At 35.3% G+C, this 27,349-nt stretch overlaps 1 protein-coding gene across 6 annotated transcripts in view; it reads left to right on the forward strand.

Annotated features, from left to right (window-relative positions):
- LOC149775732 (cytochrome P450 4F2-like) overlaps positions 1 to 27,349 on the forward strand; it is an 88,776-nt gene that overhangs the window by 47,419 nt on the left and 14,008 nt on the right. For all 6 annotated transcript variants that reach the window (XM_089943737.1, XM_089943736.1, XM_089943733.1 and 3 more), the window contains one exon: positions 3,849 to 3,931. In XM_089943737.1, the coding sequence (XP_089799863.1) occupies positions 3,849 to 3,931 (83 nt within the window). The remainder of the gene's footprint in view (positions 1 to 3,848; positions 3,932 to 27,349) is intronic.

Below are 27,349 nucleotides of genomic sequence, written 5' to 3' on the forward strand. Positions count from 1 at the left end.
GAAAGTCACGTTCTAATCCTTTAATTCCATTTCAGTGTAAACATTATAATCACAACATATTCTGTTCATTGAAAACATGAAAAGAGTCAATCGACTGTCACATCGAAACCCGTGAGTACTTCCGTGAGAACCTAATTACATGCCAGCTTTGTTTTGATCAACAACTTCAGGAAGTGTTTGTTGCATTAAAAAAAAATCGATTACAAGAGACCTGGGGTGCTGGATTAAGGGTCTTGGAGCTGCCTTTGACGTAAAGCAAAACAGTAACAGAGACAGCGATGATGATAGTGACTTCGAATGTTTCAGTGAAACTGATGTCATTAATGCCGAGGCTGTTTGGGAGAAATTTGTACAGACTCATGGTCCTGAGATGGGCGTTTCTCTTGATGATATGGAGGAGTGGATTTGTGCTGACAATGATTGCCCCACAGCCGAATACATGTCAGATGAAACTATAATTAATTCTATAACGAACAAATTTGCAGCAGAAGACAATTCTAACTGGAGTAACACAAGTGTTGAAAGTGATGCAGACACAGATGTTGCACCCACCCACCCCCCATCTGCACAGGAAGCAATCAAGTATTTTGATATTGCCATAAGGTGGCTGGAGACCCAAAATGTTGACTACGTAAAGCTCATGCAGTTGAGAAATCTGAGGGATTTTGCTCGGCGGCAGAGAAACCAAGGAGTAACACACACACAAAAAATTAACTGATTTTTTCAAAAAGTGAATTGATATTTGTCAAGCGTGGCACAAACGGCAAGTATTAACTTGTTCTAATTTACGTTGTTTTAAATATGTAGACCAATTAAATATGTTAGTACTGATTAATCCTTGTTTTTATGTTTTCCATTTTACTTATATCGCATTCAAATCTATCTATTTATCTATCTATCTATCTATCTATCTATCTATCTATCTATCTACCGTTCAATCGACACTGTTTCTCAAAAAGAGTTGATCTTTTGTATATAAAAAACATCTAATTTTGGATCAAACAATAAAACTAGAATGTATCCAATTCAACATAAAAATTTGTGACGTATTACACAATGTGTGAAGTGGTACACATGTTAAGCGAACGGAAACCACGTGGAATAATGTTTTCGATGATTGCCTCATTATACTGTAATTTATCCTGAAATTAATGTTGCCATATGAGGAAATAATAAAGTACACCGTTATGAAGAGATATTTATTCACAGTTAATCTCAGAACGATTATAAAGTGAGTATTCAACAGTATAATATGCCTACCCCCCCCCCCTTTATTTTTCTGTTATGTCGTCAATCACTTTATTGGATTTGGGCTTATTTTATAGGTCCCTCGATAACTCGCGCCTCACTTATAGTGCGGTCGACGTTTCTGGACCCCAGTGTGCGCGAGTTATCGAGGGAGTGGTGTACTGTAAATAGCTACGTAACAGAAAACCCCAGACATGTATTACTAAGCTCAATTAAGATTTCTGTTTTTTAATGATGCAAAACAGAACATAATGAATAATTGAAATTTCAGTTATAAGAGTTTAAGCTTTTTTTTTTAGTTTATCGTGGTATAAACTGTCAGTTGCCAACTCACACAGCTTATATAACACCCTCTGGGCATTATTTGCTGTGTGAGTCAGCAACTGACAGTTTATACCATGATAAACTCAGAAAAGACAATGCTAGACTCTTAAATAATCTCTCTATTTCTTGTTATCTAGTACTAATAAGCAGGCATAATCTATTTCTTGGCAACTAGTACTAATAAGCAGGCATAATCTATTTCTTGTTAGCTAGTACTAATAAGCAGGCATAATCTATTGTTAACTAGTACTAATAAGCAGGCATAACCTGTTTCTTGTTAGCTAGTACTAATAAGCAGGCATAATCTATTTCTTGTTAGCTAGTTCTAATAAGCAGGCATAATCTATTTCTTGGTAACTAGTACTAATAAGCAGGCATAATCTAATTCTTGTTAGCTAGTACTAATAAGCAGGCATAATCTATTGTTAACTAGTACTAATAAGCAGGCATAACCTGTTTCTTGTTAGCTAGTACTAATAAGCAGACATAATCTATTTCTTTTTAGCTAGTACTAATAAGCAGGCATAATCTATTTCTTGTTAGCTAGTACTAATAAGCAGGCATAATCTGTTTCTTGTTAGCTAGTACTAATAAGCAGGCGTAATCTATTTCTTGTTAGCTAGTAGTAATAAGCAGGTATAATCTGTTTCTTGTTAACTAGTACTGATAAGCAGGCATAATCTATTTCTTGTTAGCTAGTACTGATAAGCAGGCATAATCTCTTGTTAGCTAGTACTAATCAGACATAATCTATTTCTTGTTAGCTAGTACTAATAAGCAGGCATAATCTGTTGTTAACTAGTACTAATAAGCAGACATAATCTATTTCTTGTTAGCTAGTAGTAATAAGCAGGCATAATCTGTTTCTTGTTAACTAGTACTAAAAAGCAGGCATAATCTGTTTCTTGTTAACTAGTACTAATAAGCAGGCATAATCTATTTCTTGTTAGCTAGTACTAATAAGCAGGCATAATCTATTGTTAACTGGTACTAATAAGCAGGCATAATTATTTCTTGTTAGCTAGTACTAATAAGCTGGCATAATCTATTACTTGCTAGCTAGTACTAATAAACAGGCATAATCTCTATTTCTTGTTAGCTAGCACTAATAAGCAGGCATACTCTATTTCTTGTTGGCTAGTACTAATAAGCAGGCATAATCTCTTTTTCTTTTTATCTAATACTAATACTCAGAAATAATGTATGTTTCTATTTCTGGTTATCTAGTATTTATAAGCAGGAATAACCTCTATTTCTGTTTTTGTTATCTAATACTAATAAGGAGGAATAGCCTTTATTTCTGTTTTTGTTATCTAATACTAACAAGGAGGAATAACTTCTGTTTCTGTTATTTAGTACTAATAAGCAGGAATAATCTTTTTTTCTTTTTTTGTTAGCTAGCACAGATTAGCAGGAATAATCAATATGTTTGATTAGTAGAGTGATATCCCATTTTGTATCAAACTTTGCATTTTGAACCTGAAACAGCTTAACAGGAATCACTGAATTTCAGATTAACTGTATGCAGCTCATATTGTTGAACTATTGAACTCCAACATTTGCATCCATAATTTTGAGAAAATTGTGTCCCATTATTTTCTGTTTCTGCCAGGTTCTTCTCTTTGACAGTTTTCTGAGTAAATTATTGCAAATGAGGCTCTTTGTAATGCATGCATTGGTAATGGTTGCAGCATTGTAAAACTTTTACCTGCAGCAGAGCCCCTCCCGACTCAGTCGTGAATTCTTCCAATCTTTAGTTGCTTAAATCATGAGGTGAAGTATCAACAGAAGAGATCAGTGGACGATGTAATAAAGTTGGCAAACATGCCAAGCCAATCTCATGTCAACTGAAACTCATCACAAATCAAAGATACCATATCTTAAATGTCTGGTCCGACTGCAAACAACATAGTCCCAGATTTTCTGTTGCATACTTTGCTGGAAGATCAGGGTTTGTATTGTATGTTCTACTGATTACTACCAACAAACTGCACAGACTCAGATCTGCTGGCTATAAATAAATGCAATCCCAAGTTCCCAAAAGCAGTTTTGTAATGAATGGTATAGCTTAAAGTATTAATTACAAAATATGTTGGAGTGAAAATTCTTATGACATGAGATCTACTTTGTAGGAACCATTGTTCTGGGTACATTTGTTCCTGAATGTTTCAAATTTGAATAAGGTTTTTCTTGATTACATCAAATTCCACCACCTTTCCATGATCTGTCTGAAACAAAGACAAGGTGTTCTTACAGAATCTCAATCTCTTTTGCAGAGGTTCATACCAGAAAGATTTAGTCCTGAAAATGTAGAAAACAGAGATCCATTTGCATTTGTGCCATTTTCTGCTGGACCAAGGTTAGTGACACACTTCTAATAAGAAACTATGCAATGGATAATTGTTCTGTTAGAAAGTGGCAGTTGCTGAATTCTCAGTTTTATTTTAATTACTATTTTCTATAGCTTGAATTACAGTATTTCCTGTGTATTGTCTTTGTTCTTGCTTAATTTTAACTTTTTATAGCCATGAAAGCATTTGAAGATAGATGAATTGCGCCGTTTATCACATGGTATGGTTTTCTTGAATGTTTTCAATGATAGAAACACCCTTTGCCCTCATCCTTTCTTGCATTTGCATCCTAATTTTGACCTATTAACTTTGAGCATGTTTTTACTTGGAATCCTTGGTTAAGTGGTTTGTTTAAGAACTGAAAAATCATGCTCTCCATTTGAAAAATGGGGTTGAAATTTATGAATATAGGATTGATTTAATGAAGAAAAAAGATAAGGCTTAAAAACATAATACACATATTTAAAACCAAATCCTTGATTTTTTTTACCAGTATGCATTTTAGAGATAATCTGTATATTTGCCTACCAGTAAGATCCGCGTGCAAAATGAACAGAGCCATCTCCGCTGTTGCATAATGTACCAGCAGCACTGGGTCTATTCTGTTTGTTAGGACTAATTGGTAAAGCAAACAGGATAGACCCTGATCATTCTGAGCATTTTACAGTGGTGGATCTGGGTCTTTGTTGTTTGCAGTTGCATCAGATTTGTGTGCAAATATATATGGTAGGTATGAAACAACATATAAAAATATATATGAATCATTGCATTGTCTGCTATAGTGTATGGTGTTAAGTTATTATCCCAAATAATACCTACATTACTGGGGGCCAAAGTGTCAGAGTGGTCTAAAGCACTCACCATTATGGATCACTGCCATCTCACCTCTGTCTGCTTGGAATCAAGTCTCAGGTTTGGCCAATGTGGGTATGTGAGAAAGCTTGCCAATAGTTTCTCGTGGGTCAGTGGTTCTTTCCGGAGTTTTCCCCGGGTTCTTCCTCCACCATTTATACTGGCTGCCATGTATAGCCTATCTTGTGCTCGAAATGAAACCCTACAACAACAACAACAACAACAATTTACATTAATGTACATTTGATTCTACAGGTGGTAAGACAAATATATCTTTTTAATGGCTATCTACCATTCATACCATTTTATTGTTGAAATCTACTATTTTTAAAAAATAAAATAGTTTGAAAAAATTTATGACAAAGATCTTATATGCATTCTATCCACACATTAGACAAACAGTGGGAACCAGTCACCTGGTGACCAAAAATGTTATATTGGTGTGTTGCTGAGTAATCAGCTTAAAAGACTAACATGTGTACACAACAAGCTTTTAATTAATTACTTAATTGTTATAGTCTGGAGAGTTAATGCCAAATGCAGAATGTTGTGTGAGGTGTTATAAGTAACAAAACGATCCAAGTTGGTTCATGAATAACAATTAGCTGGCCTTTTGCCCTGGGCACAGGTGAGGTAAGAAGGTGAGTTCAACCAAAATGATGTCAGCAGAAACATTTGAGTTAGCATCTTGAGTTTAGCTTCCTAAGTAGTCAGCAGCCTTTGCAGACTGAGTGTGGGGGTTTTTTTTGTCATTGCTACTTCTAAAGATGATACAAAAGTACATTCTTTGATCTCAGCAAAATACAAAGTGGTTCAAGGGAAATCTGGTCTGTTGAGAGCCAATTTAGTGTGAAATTGAATGATCACATTGAATATTCATAAGTGGTTACCAGGAAGTATCTGGCAAAGGAAAATAAAAATGTGTTTTTTAAAATCTTTGCAGTGAACAATGAGATATATCACAATTCCTTTTTCATTTAATTGACAAAACAATATATTCATTCATTAGCATTGTGAACATTTCTGTTAGAATCTGATTAAAGTTCAGAAGTTTGCTGTTTTATTGTAGAATGAAAGGAATACAAATTACGTTTTAAACAATTGCATTCATTCTTTAGGAAATTCAGTATTGCTTCTTTCATGATAAAAGTAGAGAAGCCACTTTTCTTATTTTGTCAAAACTGAGATCAGAAAATGTCAGCATAAGAAACAATATTGGTTGGAATATTTCAGAGATTGTAATCATATAACAGATCTTTTCCTTTCAATCCGTTACTAAAGAAAATAGTCACATGATCCTCATTCTTTTTTGGTTGCTTAATTTGACATGCCTCAGAATAACTCATGCATAACCAACTTTATGTCATCTTTGTATGCCATATGACCACCTCCATCATGATTAATATGAACACCTCCATCATGATTAATATGAACACCTCCATCATGATTAATATGAACACCTCCATCATGATTAATATGAGCACTCCATCGTGATTAATATGAATACCTCCATCATGATTAATATGAGCACTCCATCGTGATTAATATGAGCACTGCATCGTGATTAATATGAACACCTCCATCATGATTAATATGAGCACTCCATCGTGATTAATATGAACACCTCCATCATGATTAATATGAGCACCTCCATCATGATTAATATGAGCACCTCCATCATGATTAATATGAGCACCTCCATCATGATTAATATGAGCACTCCATCATGATTAATATGAACACCTCCATCATGATTAATATGAGCACTCCATCGTGATTAATATGAGCACTCCATCGTGATTAATATGAACACCTCCATCATGATTAATATGAACACCTCCATCATGATTAATATGAACACCTCCATCATGATTAATATGAGCACTCCATCATGATTAATATGAACACCTCCATCATGATTAATATGAGCACTCCATCGTGATTAATATGAACACCTCCATCATGATTAATATGAGCACTCCATCATGATTAGTATGAATACCTCCATCATGATTAATATGAGCACCTCCATTATGATTAATATGAACACCTCCATCATGATTAATATGAACACCTCCATCATGATTAATATGAGCACTCCATCATGATTAATATGAACACCTCCATCATGATTAATATGAGCACTCCATCGTGATTAATATGAACACCTCCATCATGATTAATATGAGCACTCCATCATGATTAATATGAATACCTCCATCATGATTAATATGAGCACCTCCATTATGAATAATATGAACACCTCCATCATGATTAATATGAGCACTCCATCATGATTAATATGAACACCTCCCTCATGATTAATATGAGCACTCCATCGTGATTAATATGAATACCTCCAACATAATTAATATGAGCACCTCCATCATGATTAATATGAGCACTCCATCATGATTAATATGAGCACTCCATCATGATTAATATGAATACCTCCATCATGATTAATATGAGCACCTCCATCATGATTAATATGAACACCTCCATCATGATTAATATGAACACCTCCATTATGATTAATATGAGCACCTCCATCATGATTAATATGAACACCTCAATCTTGATTAATGTGAACACTTCCATCATGATTAATCTAATTTTACTCAGAATTTGGTATTGTTTGATCTGAATCAATAGTTTCACTTTCTTAATTCAATGAGCATCAGTAAAACCTCTTATGAAGATATTGTGTACAAAAGCATTAGGTGTTTTTAAGACAGTCTTTAATGTACTATTAATGATAATAACACAGATTTCATTTCAAGACTTTATTGTTTGTTTTGGTTTTAAAAAAATCAGTGTTTCTTCAATAACTCTTATGCTATTTTAGCTCACATTCCACTTAGGACTTTTTTAGCTCATCTGGCAGTTGTCCTTCATGTGTCACCCAATCACAATTGCTATTTACAACTTCTTATCAAAAGGCACTCAACAGAATTAGACAAAATTTGGTAGAAAGCATCTTGGCACCAAGTTCTGTCAAATTTGCTCAAATGATACAAATCTCATAATGAGATATGTAGTAGTAGTAGTAGTAGTAGGGTTTAACATCATTTTTCAGCACAAGATAGGCTATACATGGCAGCCGGTATAAATGGTGGAGGAAGAACCCAGGAAACCTCCGGAAAGAACCACCGACCCACGAGAAGCTACTGGCAAGCTTTCTCACATAACCACATTAGCCGAATCTGAGACTCGAACTCACGCAGAAAGAGGTGAGATGGCAGTGATCCGTAACGGTGAGCACTTTAGACCACTCGGCCACTCGGGGCCCCTTCAATGAGATATGACCACCATTACTAAAAAGACAGCTGCAGGTATTAAACTGGACAAATCTTTAACAGACTTCTCAACAGAATATGACCAAATTTGACTAAAAGCATCATGGCATAAATGCCTTTCATATTTTTTTTAACAAATGATGCTGATCTATCTTTAAATTCAGCTGCCATTACTAAAATAGAAATCCTAAAAATGACTTTTTAAAATGTTTCAACAGAATTTGACATCCTGGCATAAGGTATTTCAGGTTCATTCAAATGAAGTTAATCTGCTATAAAATATGGCTGCAGAAAAACATTAAAACAAACTCTTCTCCAAAAGTTCTGAACTGATTTGTTCCAAATTTGAGAGAAAGCATCATATCTTAGATGGCTTTCATATTTATTCAAATGATCTGATGTCAAATATGACCACCATTACAACATAAAAAAGATTATTTTTTTTTTAAATGACTTAATCTAAAAAACCACTCAACAAAATTTGGCCAGATTTTACAGCAGGCATCTTGACATGAAGGGTTTTTTAAGTTTTTAAAGTTATACAAATGGTGCCAGCTTGCCATCAGCTATGATTCCTGATACTAAAGATAGAAAAACTTTAAATTTAAACCAATTAACAGAATTTGACCAAATGTGATGGAAAGCAGCCTAGCTTCAGGATCTTTTATGTGTGAAGAAATTATGCTAATGCACCATAAAATGTGGTGGTATTACTAAAAAAGAAAAAACATTCACATAATTTTATCCACACAACACTTAACAGAATTTAACTAACTCTGACTGAAAGCAGCTGGTTCAGGTATTATTTATTTTATGCCAAATGATGTTGACATGGCATTAGTTATGTATGAATGTGTGTGTGTGTGTGTGCATGATTTGGATTTTTAATGTAACTTTAACAATTTTTTAGTCACATCGCTACAATGTCTGCAGTGTGGCAGTTTATAGTGATGTCTAGCACTGGGGCATCATGCCACAGACATGTAGCATGATGTCCCACCCAGTCACATTATCCTGAAGCCAGGCCAACCAGTCCTAACACTAATCTCTTAATGCTGAGCATCTAACAAGGCAGCTTTTAGTATCATTTTTATAAGTCTTTGGTATGACTTGGTCAGGGTTCAAACCAGTGACCTCCTGCATCTGAGGTGGATGCTCTAACCACTTGGCCACCAAAGTGGTCCTCAAGTGACATACAGTGATATGGAGACAAAATTAAGGAAAACTTGAAACAGTTGTTTTCATTACATTTCTACAGAAACTACCTATGCTTTCTTGATGAACTGCTATTTCTTTTGGATATTAGGTGGCTTTGAGGCAACTGAGCAATCTCAGGACCAGTTAGGTTGCTTGTTTATTGAATATTTATATCTAATACATCACAAAAAATTGTCCCAGGGTTCTAGTTTCAATTTTTTTAATCTAAGTTTGAGCGCTTCTTAAACAGGAATTTTTATTTTGAGATATTTCCAAGTTTTATTGTGTCCTCAGTAAGGTTGTCATGATTAAGTGCTGTCATAATGCCTAATTTCCCAATAAGATATGTCACTGACATTAAGGTGTCAAAGCATAGAAACATGTATTTAAAATCATGCAGTCATCCTGAGAGTAAAAGAAAAAATAAAAAAATCCAGTTTATTTTTCACCATGTCTGGGATAGAACATTCGCACAGGTCCCAGAACCAGATCAATTTTATGCTAATATTATTAGTTACCAAATATGTTTGAATTTTGATACAATGTTGTTGTTGTTGTAGGGTTTAATGCCATTTTTCAGCACACAATAGACTATACATGGCGGCCAGGATAAATGGTGGAGGAAGAACCTGGGAAAACCCCGGAAAGAACCACTGACCCATGAGAAGCTACTGGCAAGCTTTCTCACATATCCACATTGGACGAATCTGAGACTCGAACCCACGCAGACAGAGGTGAGATGGCAGTGGTCCAAAACGGAGAGCACTTTAGACCACTCAGCCACTTGGGGCCCCTGAACTTTGATACAAAGTATATATGTAGTCATAATTTGTAATAAAAGTTGTAAAAAGAGAAGAAGAAAAAGAGAATAATTTTTACTGCAGTTTTTTAATTTTTTAATTGGTTTGATGAAAGAATGATACTTCTCTGTCAAATACATAGTTGTGATCACACTAATATCAGGATTGCTCTCTGCTTCCTCCAGATTCATCCCTCTCTGAATAATGAGAAGAAGAACAAAGATTTCTGTCTATACAACTTTGACAAAGGGAAGTAACTCTAACATGTGTTAACTCCTATTAGTAATCATGATAATGCAAGTTCTGCTTTTTTCAATAATTTACATCTACTTGTTGAGAAAATTATACTGTTATTTTCTCTTGCTCTTCTTTTACTTGTTTGTTTTATTTTCAATACAGAGATGAATTTAACACTTACCCCTTATGGCTAGAGAACACAGTGGAGAACATTCGTTCCTTGACAAGATCCAAAATGACCAGTGTCGGTTAGAAATGGAATCTACCTAAAATCCATAGGAGAGTGAGTAATAGTCAGGGTAAAATACTCGTGTATATTGTGGTTTTAATGTCTCTCGTTGCAAGTAATTTTTGACAAGATACATGCTAGTACAGTCGCTTACCTGGAAAAACAAATTATTCACCCTAGTAACGTTGTACACATGTACAACAAAAAAATGGTCAAATCGTTCTAAGGCAAAACCATGTTATTTCTTGCCTTATTCTGTGACAGTCAACTCATTATCAAGAAGAGGACAACTGCTTCACACAGTGATCTCCCCACTGGTCCACCTTCCACTGGGTCTGTGATCTTTGTGACTGCCCATTGCTAGATCTATTTGCAACAAGGTGCAACAACAAACTGCCCATTTTCATTTTTCCATTTCCGGTCCCAGAAGCATGGGCCATCAGTGCTTTTTCAAACTGCAGGAGCAGATCTAGGCACATGCCTTCTATTCTTCAATCCTGATTCCAAAAATAATTCAGAAAATGAGAGACAGCCTACAAAATTGTTCCCCACTACAATGGGGCAAATCCTGGAGCAGTGATCTGCTTGACTTAGTGACCAACCTACCCAGGTAAGTCATAGTGATCCCCCCTCTGTTAAAGCAGAGGTCATCTCTGTGCCATCCAAATTCCTCCTTCATTCTTAACTGTTGTCATGGATGCCCTGTACCAAATGGGGTTCAGAGCATCAGTAATGGGGAGGATTGCAGAAGCTAAATGCTCTCCACTTTGAAGGCATACTAGGGAAAATGGCATGTTTTTAGTGACCGGTGTCACATCATTATCACATTCTTTGTCTCTGGCACACTTCCTCTTTTTCTTTGAAGACAATAAGTTAGCTCCTATCACGATCAAGAGATACTATTCCATGATCTCAGACATGTCTTCATCATGGCAGAGACAATATTGGCGACAACAAGGACTTTTCCAACTTGCTGTCCAATTTCGACATTATGCAGACCACATTCATTCACTTTATTTCCAAAACAAAATTCTATTCTGGATCTTGACAAAGCTCAACTTATCCAAGTTCAAGCCTATTTCCTCCACCTCAGTGAAGCAGCTATAATGTAAGAATTGTTTCTTGACAGCATGCAGGATGAGCATATTACATACCTGTCCATGGATCTGATCTACATGCAGTTCCATTCAATCTGCTGACACAACCAGGTTGCATTCACTAGGCAACCAACAAATAACTATTTGCTCCCACTCCTCAATCTTTCAGTCAAGAGAATTTCAGATGTACACTCTGATGCTATCTGAGGCACATCAAGAACATACACAGCTGCCATAAAAGACTGTTCTACCACTGAAGGCAGGAAAACAAGGCATATTTACTACATGTCTTGGGACAAGATAAACAAAATGATTTTTTCCTTATCCCATAATTTATGTTAAACTTTTTGTTACATAGATCATGTGTACCAGAATGTACAGACATAAAGCAAATTGTATTGAATTTCCATTACCCACCCCTGCATGATACACTAAAGTTGGTAAATATAATGCTTATTTGATAACACAGTTGCACTGTTCTTATTTAGTTTTAAGTTTTTTTCTTTATAAACAGTTTATGTGGAAAAGAAAGATATCCACAATCCTATGTGTGATGCAACTTATATATTGACGTGTGTATCACTTATTTTGGGTAAAACCATTGATATGAAGATGTTAAAAACAAATCATGTTTGGTTCTCATCAAGAATTTCAACACGTTATCAAACTGAAAATTGAATCCAGCAAAATCACAAATAAGAGAGAGAGAGAAAGAGAAAGAAATAACAGTTGCTTCAAGGCATCAGCAGTTCACACATGGCACGGTGTAAGGTGCAAAATAACCAATAGTGTATTATATACAGGTTAACAAGATAACTATATTTTGCCAAAAAAAATTAATTATTAAATACATTCACTGTGAGTGTAAATGAAAATACTTTTGCTAACATGGATTACAAAAGTATTTGAGTGCTGATTAATGCTGCATACGCTATTGTACCCTGCAGACATCAGTGTCTGTTTGCATCAGTTATGATTAACAAGGTGGCACACAATAAAAGCTTTGTGTGGTGACTAAACACACGGGGTAGAGAGAAATAAACCTGTTGTTTCAACTTGGTCTATGATATACAAAGGTCATATTCTTACAAAGCAAGCCAACTCCTGAATCCAACCTTGGATATTTTATGCACATTGATGTATTTTAATACAAAGTGGGCTGACCTAGGGAAGCCCACCCTAGTTTCCTTTTTAATAGTATTCACAGGAATAAACTGAAAGTTGAGGCTCTGTAAGGGACACTTTGAGCATACTTTCTATGAAATCTATTAAAGCATTTGCCACAATTGAATAGGTATAAGTTGTATTGCATTTTCCCAGGAAGTTCAGATAAGTTGTTAATTTGAATATAGGACTACATGGTACAGAACAATCAGAGGGATGGGAATACAAAGTGAGTGCTGCCATTAAAAGTTAGGGGCTTTATGCTGGCAGATAACTAAGGAATTATTATTTTGCAATTAGACCTTGATTACAACAAAGGCAAATACAAATCAAATGCAGTGTACAGTAAATCACAGAATACAGTACAATACAGATATGAGTTTATCGGACTTGTTTAAAATGGAAGCAATATACTTATGCAGCAAACACCCAAGGGTTAAAAACAATGATGGATGCTCCACTTTGCAGCAGGTAATATTAAGTTTAATATTTAAAATAAATAAAATCCAAATAAATGTAGGTATTAGTATTGATGTAATGAATACCATAATAAAACATTCAGATAGTCTATATGCATTTCTTGATGGGAATAGTGGCATGATAAGAAAGAAATATTTGACTTTAAAGTAATTTTTATGTATTGCAGACTGCTAGAGTTTCCAATAATGCACCTGGATTTATTAAAATTTGTTCTTCAAAAGTTTTCAGTTATGATATTTTTTATTTTTTTGTTTTATTAATTTTAATAAACTTAAGTTTTGAATAATTTATTTTTTAAATCCTACAGTAGATACCCGTGTTAATCATTTTCGCAGTTAAGCATCAATATTATGTTTTAAACACTTTCCCATAAATTATGTCTATAAAAACAAACATCTGTCCCAGAACATACACTGCACAAAAAGTTAATTAAATTTTTTTTTTGTGTGTTCCAAATACATATACAGTAAATATGGTAACCGCAAAAGCACTGGCCGCTTGTCTAAAGAGAGTTATCAAATCTGGGTACTCTACAGTTCTCACAAAATCAGGTATGTCTAATGAAGATTTCAGCTAATATGACAATTTCCAGACATAGTGGAATCATACACAGACCATTTTCTCAAGCTTCTGTTTGTGTGACATGGTCTCACAAAGGGGACAGATGAATCTCATGAGGACACTGCTAGCTGCCCCAACAGTTACCATGACGCATTCACAAAAACAGATAAAAGTGATCATGACCCAGGCATGAATTTACCACATTTGCTGGATTCATCTGGGAACCTTTGATTGTAAGACAATAATTGGGTCTGGAATCCCAAAGGGGCCTCCCTCCCACTTATATAAACACAGTGTTTTCTATTGTACTAAATTAACATTAATTTCATTCTTTAGTTAAACAATCATGCTCCATCTGGATGACAGAAATGCTTGCTCATCATTTCCTCAACCTCTTGACTATTCTCCCAAAGTTAATGTGATTGGGTTTTTTTTAATGGAGATAGATATTTTTAGCAAATTATGTTTCTTCAATAATACTTTCCTAATCACATCACTAAAATTGCCTTCCACGCATCCCCACAATGCAAGCATGCAAAAGTTAAAACTTGTTACATCCAGTATATGGCCAATGTGGTACATTAGAAAGCTTGCCAGTAGCCTTTCATGGGTCAGTGGTTCTTTCTGGGGTTTTCCTGGGTGGACCATTTATACTGGCCACTATGTATAGCCTATCCTGTGCTGAAAAATGGCATTAAACCCTATAACAACAACATAGAGGATACTGATGGACATTAAGCAGATATTAAGGGGAATTAACTTATATGAGTTGCTTCCCTTTGTCTATATGTTCTATGCCGGTAGGCAGAAAGACAGTTTTTTATTTCTCAGGGAGGGCTGATTTCAGAGGTAGCAGAGAAACCATAATGTTCATGTGATCAGGTAAGTATTATCAGAGAAATGTAATTTACTAAACAATTTTCTGAATTGTATGAGGTATTGGCTGAAACTAACAAAAAATATACATTGCATCAATCAGTGTTTTTTTAACAGTGTGTATTAGATACTTATTTATGATAGCTTGAGATTCAAAAATACGTGGTTTTCTTGATTGGAAGACAAAATGGATTTGCCACATTGATATTTATGTAAACTTTTTCTGCATGTAATTTTTGCTCAGTAACGATGGAATTTAGTATAAATGGTATATCATATAGAAACAGTTCTAGTGTCACTTCTATTTTCAAGAATTTGAGATTTTCCAACTGCTGTTTGTGCGGGATAAGCAGCGTCTGTTCATGTCCGTAGTTACATACTCATTAGATTTAAAGTTTAAACAACACTTTTTGATACTGGATCAAGCATGATATCATAAAAGCTAAATTTTTCAACAACAAAAAATACATTTGTAGTATGCAGATAACATGAGTAAAAAGATCCTGTTATGACATATTAACTCATTCGGCCCCAGAGGTTTTTGTCATTTTTGCCTGAAATGCACATAGGAAAGACATTTGGGGGGCTATTTCTAAATATGTCATAATACATCGGCTTTCAACAGATTTTCCATGAGACTAATGCCTAGTTGTATTAGAAACATCAGTTTCCATTGGTTATTTTGCTTGCACGTGAGCAGAAGGGTAAAAGTTGGAGTTCTTTTTTTCTTTTTCTTTGTTTCTCTTTTTTTTGTTTGCTTAATGGACCCATCATTTTCGTATGGAGACTGCGCTTTATTTCAAATGCCCAACTTATCCTAGTCTTTGCAAAGGTTCACCTGTCTGTGTGCAGTTCAGATTGTTCTGCCTTAGATATGAGGCCAAAAGGTCTAAAATCCGGACACAAAATGACAAGCTGACCACGAGCGAATTTTGGGTGAAGAAAAAAAACAGGTCCAAAAAATGAGGTTTTTCCCTTTGTATTTTGTAGTGCAACTAGAACTTCCAGATTATTTGGTATCATTTTAGAGCTATACCTGTTTGCTTTTTTGTAATACCACCCACGTTGATGTATCTTAAATGACCTTGATGCTGCAGAGCTTAGAAATAGGGTAGTGCCTCATCACGCCTACAGGTGGGATTGGGGCTGAATGAGTTAAATAGTCAGATAGATGTAACACATATAAATGTAAAAAGCATTCTTAACCATTGATTTGGTGATTGTTTCACATAAATAGTTATTACACAAAAATTCAAAAATGGCTGTCACATTTAATCAACTTAAGTAGCCGGCCACGTCCTATTTAATTCATGCTATAAATCTGAGGTGTAACGTGTACCCTCAGTCTAGTTTTGTTTGTTACCTGCAGTTGTGGAAAATTTAAAATGTGTTGGGATAAAATGTACTCAAACGTGAAATACAAAGGAAGACTTTATTTTTGTTTTCTGATATATTTTGAAAAATTCACATTAAAATGGAGGCTGTGCAATCTAGGCCCTGGATAATTTTTGTCTTTTGTGATTGTGTCCAGTATAATAGGTTCACTTGTATCCACTTTAACTGTTTCCTTAATATATGCATAAAAATAGGGTACATAAACACTGCACATAAACATCATGGCTTACACAAATATAAATATATACATTATAAGAGAGTGACATAAATGGGTTTTACATCACATTTCTTCTGCCAAAAATATAAATAAAAATATGAATGGTAAGTGATTACCTTAAAATAACAGAAAATGGTGCCACAAGAAAAATCCCACCTTATATTTATTGTATCTGTTGGTGAAAATAGGAAAGAAAACTAAGAAAAATAGGAGTAGTAGCCCAATAAAACTGCAGAATAAGGACATACAGAAGTGAGCCATTTACATTTAGATATTTCAAATTAATGATTGTTTATTTGGCGAGTCATTTAATGTGTTTCAAAATCTTTAATGAAAAAGCATCCTGTTACATCTCCAGCTAATTAATGACAACAGTTTTCAAGTTAGTAACATTGGTTATTTGTGTTTTTGTTTTCACACAGTCACAACACCAGCTGTATATTTTCAATGATATTGCTAAAATTATCGGACAAAGGTCCCATTGTTATCTTACATCTTTTGCTGATACAATAAAGTAAAAAAATTTTATATGGAAAGAATATTGATCTGATTTTTCAGAATAATGCAACTTAATAACTACAAATAACTGTGAAATTTATTGAAAACTTGGTCCAAGATATGACATCAATTTTGTGACATCAACTAAAGTATTTAATTCTTATTTTACAAAAAGTTTTCCTCAGTAATAATAAAACTGGAAACAACAGCAGAACCGGTACATATCAACATAAATCATTATCCCGGTGCAGCGCATGGCAGCCAGGTTAAGTCAGATAACAACTATTTACTGAAGTTAAACAAAGTGTATTTCAGCAAGATATACATGTAAAACAAGCTTTGAAACAAGGGAGACTAATCTGTCTTGTTAAGCTGATTTGCATCCTGAAAGGAAAATTGATTTGCTTCCCTTAGACCATTTCAACAAACTGGGGTCATGGGGGTGGGTGGGGCAGTTGTCAAGATTGATAAGTTTCAAATTCATTGTAATCCATGGCAATCGTTAAGTTAATAAGTATCAGACAGCACTTAAAACTGCAGTATGAAAGAAACTGGATGAAGTCAGAATTTTAGGCCTTTGGAACAATACATAACCTGTACATTAAAATTCAAACATAGCTGAATAAAAATCAGGCTGAAGTAATTCTTGATAATTTTTATTGGCTGGAATAATTTTGATAGGCTTTTGATATTATGTTTCTAGGTTCAGTTATGGAACTAAAAAATTAAACCCTACATTTAATAGACAAGGGTTAAGTTTCTAACATACATGTGGAATATAAGGAAGAAATATACTTGACAATCATGCATTCTATATATAGATCATTTGTTTCTTGAAAGTATTAGTCTAGGATAATTATAACTGCTTGTTTACCATAACTATAAAAAACTGATTGTAATTGAGTATGAAATACTTAATATTATGGTATGTAATTTTCACAACATCTGAAGGAGTCCCCTCCAAAAATACTGAAATAGCTTTTGGCAGAAATTCAAAAAGATGCCAGCTTTTTCCAACAGTTTATTTTAAATCCCACAGTTTGCTAATAAATTGTGATTATATAGTCTTGATGTAACAGTAGAGCAATACATATTTCATTGTCACTTGTGCCAAGAACTTTAACCGCAGGTGCAGACTACATATGGTAATTACCTTTTCCATCCCATGCAACAATCCCACAGTTTGCTAATAAATTGTGATTATATAGTCTTGATGTAACAGTAGAGCAATACATATTTCATTGTCACTTGTGCCAAGGACTTTAATCGCAAGTGCAGACTACATATGGTAATTACCTTTTCCATCCCATGCAACAATCCCACAGTTTGCTAATAAATTGTGGTTATATAGTCTTGATGTAACAGTAGAGCAATACATATTTCATTGTCACTTGTGCCAAGAACTTTAATCGCAGGTGCAGACTACATATGGTAATTACCTTTTCCATCCCATGCAACAATCCCACAGTTTGCTAATAAATTGTGGTTATATAGTCTTGATGTAACAGTAGAGCAATACATATTTCATTGTCACTTGTGCCAAGGACTTTAATCACAGGTGCAGACTACATATGGTAATTACCTTTTCCATCCCATGCAACAATCCCACAGTTTGCTAATAAATTGTGATTATATAGTCTTGATGTAACAGTAGAGCAATACATATTTCATTGTCACTTGTGCCAAGGACTTTAATCGCAAGTGCAGACTACATATGGTAATTACCTTTTCCATCCCATGCAACAATCCCACAGTTTGCTAATAAATTGTGGTTATATAGTCTTGATGTAACAGTAGAGCAATACATATTTCATTGTCACTTGTGCCAAGAACTTTAATCGCAGGTGCAGACTACATATGGTAATTACCTTTTCCATCCCATGCAACAATCCCACAGTTTGCTAATAAATTGTGGTTATATAGTCTTGATGTAACAGTAGAGCAATACATATTTCATTGCCACTTGTGCCAAGGACTTTAATCGCAGGTGCAGACTACATATGGTAATTACCTTTTCCATCCCATGCAACAATCCCACAGTTTGCTAATAAATTGTAGTTATATAGTCTTGATGTAACAGTAGAGCAATACATATTTCATTGTCACTTGTGCCAAGGACTTTAATCGCAGGTGCAGACTACATATGGTAATTACCTTTTCCATCCCATGCAACAATCCCACAGTTTGCTAATAAATTGTAGTTATATAGTCTTGATGTAACAGTAGAGCAATACATATTTCATTGTCACTTGTGCCAAGGACTTTAATCGCAGGTGCAGACTACATATGGTAATTACCTTTTCCATCCCATGCAACAATCCCACAGTTTGCTAATAAATTGTGATTATATAGTCTTGATGTAACAGTAGAGCAATACATATTTCATTGTCACTTGTGCCAAGAACTTTAATCGCAGGTGCAGACTACATATGGTAATTACCTTTTCCATCCCATGCAACAATCCCACAGTTTGCTAATAAATTGTAGTTATATAGTCTTGATGTAACAGTAGAGCAATACATATTTCATTGTCACTTGTGCCAAGGACTTTAATCGCAGGTGCAGACTACATATGGTAATTACCTTTTCCATCCCATGCAACAATCCCACAGTTTGCTAATAAATTGTAGTTATATAGTCTTGATGTAACAGTAGAGCAATACATATTTCATTGTCACTTGTGCCAAGGACTTTAATCGCAGGTGCAGACTACATATGGTAATTACCTTTTCCATCCCATGCAACAATCCCACAGTTTGCTAATAAATTGTGGTTATATAGTCTTGATGTAACAGTAGAGCAATACATATTTCATTGTCACTTGTGCCAAGAACTTTAATCGCAGGTGCAGACTACATATGGTAATTACCTTTTCCATCCCATGCAACAATCCCACAGTTTGCTAATAAATTGTGGTTATATAGTCTTGATGTAACAGTAGAGCAATACATATTTCATTGTCACTTGTGCCAAGGACTTTAATCGCAAGTGCAGACTACATATGGTAATTACCTTTTCCATCCCATGCAACAATCTCCTGATGCAGTTTGGTGTGAACACTACTGAATGTAAATATTATTGTATTATTTCATTTGTGGAGTGGGGTGTCTCTACTAATTTTAATTTTTGACACAACCTTGTGTGGTCAAATGGTCTAAAGCTCTCACCTTTACCAATCATTGCCATCACACCTCTATCTGTGTGCGTCTGAGACTTGGGTTCGGCCATTGTGGTTATGTGAGAAAGCTTTCCTGTTGCTTCCTGTGGGCTGGAGGTTCTACCTGGAGTTTTCCCTATGTATAGCATATTTATTTGAAAAATGACATTAAATCCACCACAGCAACAACATCATTTTTGACAGAGTTATGAACCTTCTTGATTAGTTTCTCATCTTCACTTTGGAAGTTGCTAGTTGAATGCTTAGGTACCATTTGACATATCCTGAAAAATGGCATTATATTCTGATTGTTTCTTGTGGACACTGCAAGATGTAGATGTGCCATGTGTTGTGGTTTTCTTTTTCTGGACTTTTGTTAAACTAAATATTGACTTGGAAACCAAGTTTCCAGACATTCTGCAAAGAATGCTGTTTTGAACACCTGGCAACTAAGCAGTGACTTGGAACCAATGTAGTCATTTCACCTATTGAGCATTGACATTTCAAAAGAGATCTTTTTGGGCCTTGGTTACTGTTTGCAAACTGGCCTCAGATTTATGCATTTCCAAAACTAAACTGTTATTACAGCTTCTTTGCTATTTACTTAGAGCTTATGAAAATATGAACAGGTACATAGAATGCTGCCCTTCATCAGAGATTAAATGTGATTATAGAACTCAGACCAGAGATTAATAATTAAGCAGGGTACCCATCTCTAAGCATGGAGAAATTGTCAGTGTTTTCAACTTATACATAGATAATGTCTGTGGTGTGAATAATAATAATAATAATAATAATAATAATAATAATGCCTTCATTTTAATTAAAAGAACATATTTAATATTCAAAGGTAATCTTACATATGGTCTTCGTTAGAATGGTTATATATCTTTAATTAATTTACATTAAGAAGTTGAATTTCTAATTACAGTTGGAAAAGTATTCCTTTAGTAGCTATACTGCTACGGTGGCCTAAGTGGTTTCGAGCGTCTGCCTCAGATGCAGGAGGTCGCGGGTTCGGATCCTGGCCAAGTCATACCAAAGACTTATAAAAATGGTACGAGGAACTGTCTCGCTTGGCGCTCAGCATTAAGAGGTTAGTGTTAGGACTGGTTGGCCTGGAGTCAGGATAATGTGACTGGGTGGGACATCATGCTACATGTCTGCGGGCATGATGCCCCAGTGCTAGACATCACTATAAACTTTCACATTGCAGACATCATAGCAATATGACTGAAAACTTGTATAAGCTATGTTAAAAATCCAAAACACACACACTTTACTAGCTAACCTTTGACTACCTTGTACAAGTACAGGCTAAATACTGACCATGTTGTACAGGTTAAGTCATGACCACCTTATACAGGGTAAACATTGACCACTTTGTACAGGTGCAAGCAAACCACTGACCAACCTGTACAGGTACATGTTAACCAATGATAACCTTGTACAGATACAGGCTAACCATTGACCACCTTATATGGGTACAGACTAACTATTGACCACTTTGTACAGGTACAGACTAACTATTGACCACTTTGTACAGATACAGGCTTATTCATATGCAGGTTAACATCGTACCATTTACTATATTGTACAGGTTAAGCCATGATCACCTTGTACAGGTACAAGCTCACCTTTAACTACCTTAAACAAGTACAGGCTAATGACTGACCACTGGTTCACTGACAGGCTTACCATTGACCACCTTTGAATGGTACATGCTAACAATTGACCACCTTGTACTGGTACAGGCTAACCATTGACCAACTTGTACAAGTACAGGCTAACCAATGACCACCTTGTACTGGTCCAAGCTAACCATTGACCACCTTGTACTAGTACAGGCTGACCATTGACCACCTTGTATAGGTTAACCACTGACCACTTTGTACAGGTTCAGGCTAACCATTAACCACCTTGTACTGGTACAGGCTAACCATTGATCACCTTGTACTGGTCCAGGCTAACCAGTGACCACCTTGTTATGGTACAGTCTAACCATTGACCAACTTGTACCAGTACAGGCTAACCAATGACCACCTTGTACTGGTCCAAGCTAACCATTGACCACCTTTTACTAGTACAGGCTGACCATTGACCACATTGTATAGGTAACCACTGACCACTTTGTACAGGTTCAGGCTAACCATTAACCACCTTATACTGGTACAGGCTAACCATTGATCACCTTGTACTGGTCCAGGCTAACCAGTGACCACCTTGTTATGGTACAGTATAACCATTGACCAACTTGTACCAGTACAGGCTAACCAATGACCATGTTGTACTGGTCCAAGCTAACCACTGACCACCTTGTTCAGGCTAACCATTGATCACTTTGTGCAGGCTAACCTTGTACCAGTACAGGCTAACCAATGACCACCTTGTACTGGTCCAAGCTAACCATACCAACTTGTACTAGTACAGGCTAACCATTGACCATCTTGTGCAGATACAGGCTAACCATTGACCACCTTGTACAAGTACCAGCTAACCAGTGACCATCATTTTACATCATATAGCCTATTTTTCTATGCAACTTGTCCACAAAAGAGTAGCCCATCTAATCATGGAAACATTTTAGAAGATTGTGCAAAGATTTGACTTTTTAGAATTATTCAAGAAGCTTGTTTTTATAACTTAGTAATCTTACTAAAATGGTGCATCCAGAATCAAAGATAGGTAAATGCAGTTAATGTAGTATTGTTTTTAAAATATTTTCAGAAATATAATTATAAAGAGTTTTATGAACTGCAATCAGTTTGTGTTGAATAATTTTCATTCAGCCTAATTTTATCATTCCGTTAAATACTTGTAAGTGTATAAAAAAAATTTGAAGGAAAATATTCTCATGGAATGCTGTGAAGCACTCAGTTTTGAATGTGACTGTTCAGAAATGTAAGTGCAGTGTACTGGGACAGCCAGTGCAGAAAGGATTTTTTTTTTCTATTACTGTTTTAACTTTGATGGTCACAGACAACAGTTCATTGTTGTGAGTCCTGAAGAAAGATGTTTAATGATTTTCTTGTGTCTGGAGTAGTTTAAAATGTCATTTTCAATTTATGTTGAATACTCTGTAATGCAGCTTACATTTAACACTCTTGCTGCTCTTGGGGGTAGGAAAGAGATTTGTTTCCTTTCTAGATAAATTTGGATTTACAGGAAAAGTCACTTACTGTTGATCTTTAAATCTATATCAGTACAACTGTGAGTTTTGAGGACAACATTTTTTTCTTCATGTTACACTTTTATTAATGGTTTGCACAACATATACCAGGATTTTTACAAAAATATTTTATCAGAAACCACAATTCATTTGGAAATCAATTGTACAGATGTTCAGTTTTAGTAATCTTCAATATAATGGTCACTCTGAAAGATTTTATCCATACTTAGAATAACTACATTCTGCAAAATAACGGGAGAACATGAAGGTTTCCCATGGATTCTGGCACAAAAATGGTGGTCAGTTCAGAGAGTAAATTCCAACAGCAGGGGTTGTTCTATTAGGTGGCAAGACCAAGAACACAACATAACATGTGTTGCAGCCAGATCACTCTGTGCCTATCGGTTCATCCAGTATAGATATGATACATCATAATGGTTCTTCTCACAGACTATCAGGAACATAGTGTAATCCTACCAATCCTAGGTTCTGCACTTTATTACTTTGCAAAGCAATTTTATTCAGATGTCATGCATTGTTGCAACTGTTACCAAATATTGGACTCCAGTGCTTAAAGTGGCAGACTCAAATTGGCTTTGAATGCTTGAAATTGCAGTGACTAATGGCATTATCTCTAGACAGGTCCAACAGCATGCCTACCCATACTTTGGTAAAAGCTTATCTGTGTAGTAATATTTATATTTGACAATGAATTTAACTTTTCAATTACATGTACACACAAAAATTGACAAAGCTAACATGAAGCTTTCGCCTTTACATTAAAGACATCATTAGCAGACTGATGTGATCTCTTCTAACTGTCAACGTTGCTCGATGGAATGGTGAGCGAAGTTAACAGATTGCCCTAGATATGCAGCAGTTTGAAATGGCCCCCATCCCTGTTCAGCGTCGATTTGTGTGCAAGGATGTAAATTGATTCCTTAACCACCACCACCACCTACCCTGCTCGAACTAGGCTTGTTCTCGATCTAGGATTTTTTACTGAGTTCTAAGTTATAGTATGGCCAGGGCAAACGTTCTGGATGTACCGTGATACCTCAGATGAGCTTGAACTGCACAGAACATACCTACACAGATTTGAAAATTTTAATTGAAATATTAGCGCATTTTCCAAAGATAAGATATGACAAGTTTGATGATATATTTAGTATATGTATATACATACATGTACTAAATACTGCATGTTAAAAAAAAGCAATAAACAGATTCTGGTTATCCATCACCTTCAACTGACCAATCATAATGCAGTATTCCATTTAGTGCAATGCACCAGCTTGGCTATCTAATGTGATCATAGTCATGGGTCATATTAATGTAGGATAATGGGTTAACAGTATACATTGGCAGAAATGTAAACATACTGCACAATAGGCATAAAAGTCAAATATCTGAGCTGAACATCTGTGCAGTTTATTTGGCCAGATGTAGTTAGCTAGCAAAATCATTCATTTAAAAGTGGGTCATATTCATGTGACCTCTTTTGTGTTTCTAATATGTACATACACGATATACATGAAAACACAACTGGTGGCTGTAAGGCAGACTAACTTTAAAAGATTAAAATAAAAGAAACACATGATCCATGTTTTGACTAGGAGTTGACTTTTTTGTTGATAGTGTTATGTATATTTAATTTGCATTGTTTGTTAGTTTATTTTTTAAATTTATTTCATTATATGCTATTGGTAATGGATTATCGTATTTGGACTTGACCTTGTCCAGAATCAGGTTCATTTTCTACCTGACCTGAATCATTGATTTTTGTATTGTAGTAAACATGTTTATCTCAATCTGAGACTAGAACTTTGGAAAATCCCTATGAGTTGCCAGGTCTACCTGTTGTTTACTACATTTTATGTTATAATTTTAGAAATAGACATCTAATTGTATCTAAGATTTTAGCTTGTAAACATTTGGACCCCTCCAGAAGGAAACTTTACATTAGGTAATAGTTTTTGAAGAAAATGCTAATTGTGACCTCTTCTTGGAAATAGAGACTTGACTTTATAGTAAAATTTCAAATAAGGATATATTCTTAGATTGTATTATTGTGATCTAAGAAAAGATAGTTGATAGTTGATATATCACCACTACACAGGCCACATCAGAGAGATACATACTTTCAGCATTGGATTTAATTTGGATTTCCACTAAAGTTTATTTAAAACTGTAATCATTAGGACTTGTATCTGTAATTCTAGGATTATTTGGGATTTAATTCGCAATACTGTTCCTTTTTTACATTTTCACTTTGTATTCTAGAGAAATAAACTATTTGTTGAATTTTACAAAGTTTGTTGCTTTTCACTCTTTTCTGTTGTTTTAATACCACAGAGTCATATTAAATATTGAATTTGTACTAGGGTCCAGAAGTACTCATCGCAACATAGAAGTTATGCTGGTTTACAAAAGTTGCTAGAGATCATTATTATCATGGGAAAATGCTAGTATTGGATTATTCACCATCAATTATAACTGTAATAAGTTGGTTGCTGTTTTATTACATATCACATTTTACAATTGTCCAAATTTGAAGTGAAACATAATAATACAACATACCACAGATAGGACATTCCTAAACTGCTCTGTTACTAAGTTAGTCTTCAGCCAGTGTGGGTATGTGAGAAAGCTTGCCAGTAGCTTCTCAAGGGTCGGTGGTTCTTTCCGTGGTTTTCCCAGGTTCTTCCTCCACTATTAATACTGGCTGCCATGTATAGCCTATCATGTGCTGAAAAATGGCGTTAAACCCTACAACAACAACAACAACTAAGTTAGTCTTACAATGCTCCATCACTAGGCTATTCTTACAATACTCCATCAAAAGGCTGTTCTTACAGTGCTCTGTTATAAGCCTATTCATATAGTACTCCATAACATGCCTATTCTTACAATACCCTCCATCACTCGGCTATTCTTACAGTACTCCATCACAAGCCTAATCTTACAGTACTATATCACAAGGCTATTCTTACAATACTCCATTACAAGCATATTCTTACAATACTCCATCACAAGCCTATTCTTACAGTACTCCATCACAAACCTATTCTTACAGTACTCCATCACAAGCCTATTCTTACAGTACTCCATCACAAGCCTAATCGTACAGTACTATATCACAAGGCTATTCTTAGAATACTCCATTACAAGCATATTCTTACAATACTCCATCACATGCCTATTCTTACAGTACTCCATCACAAGCCTATTCTTACAGTACTCCATCACAAGCCTATTCTTACAGCACTCCATCACAAGCCTATTCTTACAGTACTCCATCACAAGCATATTCTTACAATACTCCATCACAAGCCTATTCTTACAGTACTCCATCACAAGTCAAGTCTTACAGAACTCCATCACAAGCCTATTCTTACTGTACTCCATCACAAGCCCATTCTTACAGTACTCTCACTGCCTATTCTTACAGTACTCCATCACAAACCTATTCTTACAGTACTCCATCACAAGCCTATTCTTACAGTACTCCATCACAAGCCTAATCGTACAGTACTATATCACAAGGCTATTCTTAGAATACTCCATTACGAGCATATTCTTACAATACTCCATCAGACGCCTATTCTTACAGCACTCCATCACAAGCCTATTCTTACAGTACTCTATCACAAGCCTATTCTTACAGTACTCCATCACAAGCCTATTCTTACAGTACTCCATCACATGCCTATTCTTACAGCACTCCATCACAAGCCTATTCTTACAGTCCTCCATCACAAGCATATTCTTACAATACTCCATCACAAGCCTATTCTTACAGTACTCCATCACAAGTCAAGTCTTACAGTACTCCATCACAAGCCTATTCTTACAGTACTCCAGCACTAGGCTATTCTTACAGTACTCCACCACAAGCCTTTTCTTACTGTACTCCATCACAAGCCCATTCTTACAGTACTCTCACTGCCAGGCATGTATTGAGTTATAGTTACCATAAAACATGTCTTGGAAGACCACAGTTTTGGGAAGCCACCTGCCAGTTAGGACCAAGATTATAATGGACAGCTTCATTTTGGCATAATTTTATTACTGCCATATAATGTGTCCTGTTTGATAGACATCAGTTTTGAGAGACCATTTGTATTGGCTTGGTTTAAATATATTTTTATTGCAAACAATGCAGTCACAAACATCTAAAAGGTTCTCAAAACATATA

Source organism: Sinohyriopsis cumingii, chromosome 19 (assembly GCF_028554795.1).
Source record: "Sinohyriopsis cumingii isolate HCF-2022 chromosome 19, ASM2855479v2, whole genome shotgun sequence".
NCBI lineage: Eukaryota > Metazoa > Mollusca > Bivalvia > Unionida > Unionidae > Sinohyriopsis > Sinohyriopsis cumingii.